Raw genomic sequence first — 3962 nt, 5'->3', positions numbered from 1 at the left:
TTTTATGTTTCATGAACTCCACATTCATGGGGATCCCTGATAGAGTTTCTATTGAGTTACATCTAACCCTTCATATAATATTTAGGCGGCTAAAAGAATGGTCTTTACTTCCAAATAGTGTGAAAACATAAATGTACTAATATACAGTAACTAGGATGTTTTCTAGTGAACCAGTTCAAACCCTGCAATATTTGACCATTCTTCACTCAACACTGCTATTACTCCAAATGAGAAGATCACCACATGCACTAGCACAAATTTATGCAAGTCACTAGACAAGGAACACAAGAAGGTTTTATAAATATTACTTAATGCCAATTAGTTTATTTTCACAGAATTTAGTATGCTTCCTTGACATGATGTGAGACTACATTCAGAATCACCGAGAGTTACTCATCCCAAATAAGTTCACATAGTCCTGTAACTCCAGCATGCAGTAACGCAGAAGAAACCTCAAGCCAAAGATTTCAATGACAAAAGGGTTTTTGTACATTACTATGTCTTCTAATGAAAGCTTTGTTAATCACCCAGAATAGCAACAGAGACTGATATTTAACTAGTGATTTACTAAAAAGGAACCAATGAAACAAATCCATCAGAGTTTCTGTGGATCATTCAATGATACAAAAAACATATGAGAAGCAACTAAACTAGAACAATACCAAGCAAGGTCAGCACAGGCATGTCAGAGAGTACACAAACGAAATTCACAACTGGGATATGAAACATATCGTTATCGCTATTAACAAACTTCATGAAAGACAAACTATCATGAAGCATGAAAAATTTGATAACAGAAATTATACCAGCAAACATAAGGCATGGTGTTCATAATTGATGAATATCTTTGTTGCAGACACATACTCCATATGAATCAAGTATTGCCTAACAAGTTCATCAATAGTGAAAAGCCTTCTGAAAGCTGTTCCTAGATTATTAATATAAGACTATTTTGCATAGTCTCGTATCTTTCAAATCACAAGCAGTTGATCCAAATGCAAATGTTGAAATTGATTAGCGACGAAAACTGAAGTATTACAAGAACTCAGGTTGTTACATGACTGCTGCCACTGAACAGATGTCCAGTTGAATCTGAAACCAGACAGAAGGCAGAAATCGCTACGAAGCATCAGGACTGAAGCAATTGAATATGCTTCCTTTGGGCATACCATCCTTTATAAATATCCACCGTATTGAATCTTTGATCAGTGGATTCAACAGCCCATCACAGCACAATTATACACAAAGTTCCCAGATGGCCTTCTGGCAACCAAATTCCAAACAGGTGGTCGCTCATCGGGGGTCCATGAATTAAGCTCAATTGTACCGCCAATAGAAGTCCTTGGGCCACCGATAACAATCAGCCGATCACCACATGCTCGGAAAGCAAGGCCCCACCCATTCATTGACACAAACCGTTCAGGTAACTTACCAAGAGTAATCCACTTATTGTTCTGCTTGTCATACTTCTTCACGTCCTTCTCACTATAATCAGCAGCGTAAAGCTCATTGTTAACAACAGCAATAAGTGGAGGAGCACCAGTTACTCCATTGAGATCCTCAGACATGTTTTCAATCACCCTCCAAGATCCTCTCTTCAGGTCATATTCCTCCCCACATGTTAACACCTTGTTGTTGCTGGCCACACCACCAATCACATAGAACTTGCCATCCATGAACACCCCAGAGCACATCTTCCGTGCCCTATTCATGCTGGGAAGGAGTGTCCAAGAATGTGTCTCCGAGTCATACATCTCTGCAGAGCTCAATATCCTGCCAGAGGAATCAGTGCCCCCAGCAACATACGCCTTTGCCCCAACGCTTGTTGAACCAAACAAGCACCGTGGCGAGATCATCGGATCAGCCCGTGTCCATGAATTGGTTAGGATGCTATACCTGAACACAATGTGTGTCATTGCAAACACAAGGAGCTCAGTGCCCACAGCGAGTGACTCCTTGTCAGAACACATGAAGCATTCATCCGGTGGCATCTTGGGCACTCGGATCCAGCGCCCACGGTATGGGTCATACGCATCCCACTCTAGGACGTTGCAGGAGAAATAGACCCAATGTTCTGCCACCCCATTTTGGCGCCGCAGGCGGTAGATCTCTCCGCTGTGCACCAGCGCCCGGAAGTCCTTGTTCAGGGAGGCCACCGAGCCATAGTCCGAGCGGGACAGCCGGAGGAGGCAATTGATGGTCAGGTCACGGCCAATCGCACCAATGAGGCTGCTCCCGTTGCCATGGCCCTCCCCGCCGCCAGAGGAAGCACGGCGACTGGAGCCGCCGTGGCCCTCAGAGATGTGCGGCTGCGGCGACGGCGGCTTGCTGCGCTTCCCGCCACCGCAGTCAACCCCATCCATGTCCTCGACTTCCGCATCTTCCGGCGTCGGTCGCTTGCCGTTGAGCACCTCGTGGGTGAGGTACGCCCACTCGGACTCCAGCTCGCAGGAGCTCGGCAGGGAGCGCGAGACGAGGCAGGACTTGCCTTCCAGCATCATGTTACGCCCAAATGGGAAAGTCTTTCTTTCTAATCTCCTTGCCGTGATCTGCAGGAATCGAATTTAGAGATAAACAAGAAAAACAGTAAGCAACGATGAAATCGAACAAGAACAACGGGATCAAGAACCGGAAGAAACAGCTGAGATTTGAGAACGGAGTGTGAATAAAACGAGGCATAAAAATCGAATCCTCCACCGATGCCTCAATCGATCTCCCCGCTCCCCAGATCCGTCCCCGCAAAACCAAATCTTTTAAATCTCAAATAACACGAACCTAAATCGACTGAACAAGCCGAAAGAACGAGATAACACAAGGACGCACCTAAATCGAACCCATATGGAGGAGATCACGAACCCCAAATCCCCCACTCAAAGATCGCGCCTTTGAACCCAATCAACTCGTCCCCATAGGCCTGAGCCCAAGAAAAATCCCCACCCCCACACCCAATCTGCCCCCTCCCTCATCCTCCATCTTTCTCGCCCCTCCCATCGATGAGATGAGAGAGGAAGGATTTATACCTGTACAGATAGATGGCTCTATCCACTGCTGCCACTTGGTTGCAGCTGCCGCTTCTAATGCTTCTGCAGCTCTGCCCCCGCAGCCTCTGCTGCTGCCCCTCCCCCTCACTCTCTTGTAGGAGTAGTAGTGTGCTGCTCTGCTCTCCTCCCTTCTCTCTCTCGTGTACTTGGGGAATTGGGATTCTCCTCTCACTTTATTTCTTTCCCTTTTTATTCCTCCATATATTTTTTTTTCTCTCCGTCTGTTTTGGCTCGTTGAAATTGGAAACCCGGCAGGCCTCAGAAGTAGAAAAGGAGGAAGCGGCCACCGGCCAGCTCACCTGAAGCTTAGGTGGATTCTGCGCAGCCTCCGCTGGCTGGCTGGCCGGGCTGTACAGACACGGCGTATGTCTCTCGCGTCTCCATCCATCCATCGCCTCCTTCCCCCTTTCCTTTTTCATTTGCCGCCTTGCTGATTGGCAGCATGGATTCGATTACTTTATTTATTTCTACATGTCCTTTGCACAAATTCCATAGGAAGTACGACATACGAAGAGGATGCGTGGAGATAAAATAAAAGAAATTTTGAATGGTAAGCGATTAACGTGGAGTGATTGCTTAGAAAATGCCAAACAAAATGGCTGTAAATGAAAAATGATTTATGCATCGTTTATATATGTATTTTTAGCGGTCTAAAAGATAAAACTGGAAAAAAATAGCTTATAAATATAAGCAGAAGCGAAAAATTAGGATATTATATTTTAAAATAAGATTCAAACACTATAAATTACTATATTTTGACACGAAGAGAGTAGTATATATTATGTCAATGTGGAGGGTTTACAGATTTGATCTCTTTTTAAAACCACAAAGTGTTCGTGAATCTGTTGGTGATCGGTATATAAAAACTAACCGTTTATTTTTTTTTCATACAAAAGTTATCGGTTTTTGGCAAATCAATTA

At 44.6% G+C, this 3962-nt stretch overlaps 1 protein-coding gene across 2 annotated transcripts; it reads right to left on the bottom strand.

The window, feature by feature from the left end:
• Positions 1–797: 797 nt before the first annotated feature.
• On the bottom strand, positions 798–3290 carry LOC102702263 (F-box/kelch-repeat protein At1g74510-like). Of its 2 annotated transcripts, none has more exons than XM_006649413.3 (2): positions 3021–3290; positions 798–2549 (listed from the first exon to the last, which is right to left on the bottom strand). In XM_006649413.3, exon 2 carries the CDS (start codon positions 2499–2501, stop codon positions 1215–1217), a length of 1287 nt encoding a protein of 428 aa, XP_006649476.2. In that variant the 5' UTR covers positions 2502–2549; positions 3021–3290; the 3' UTR covers positions 798–1214. The 2 variants fall into 2 exon arrangements, with proteins under 2 accessions (XP_006649476.2, XP_006649477.2); XM_006649414.3 differs by lacking the exon at positions 3021–3290 and adding an exon at positions 2824–2989.
• Positions 3291–3962: the final 672 nt, after the last annotated feature.

This window comes from Oryza brachyantha, chromosome 3 (genome assembly GCF_000231095.2).
Source record: "Oryza brachyantha chromosome 3, ObraRS2, whole genome shotgun sequence".
Taxonomy (NCBI): domain Eukaryota; kingdom Viridiplantae; phylum Streptophyta; class Magnoliopsida; order Poales; family Poaceae; genus Oryza; species Oryza brachyantha.
The sequence above is the reverse complement of the archived record's forward strand: the minus strand, read 5'-3'. Positions and strand labels throughout refer to the sequence as shown.

Coding starts and splice junctions, on each gene's coding strand:
- LOC102702263 (XM_006649413.3), bottom strand. CDS start 2,501: ATGATGCTGGAAGGCAAGTCCTGCCTCGTCTCGCGCTCCCTGCCGAGC.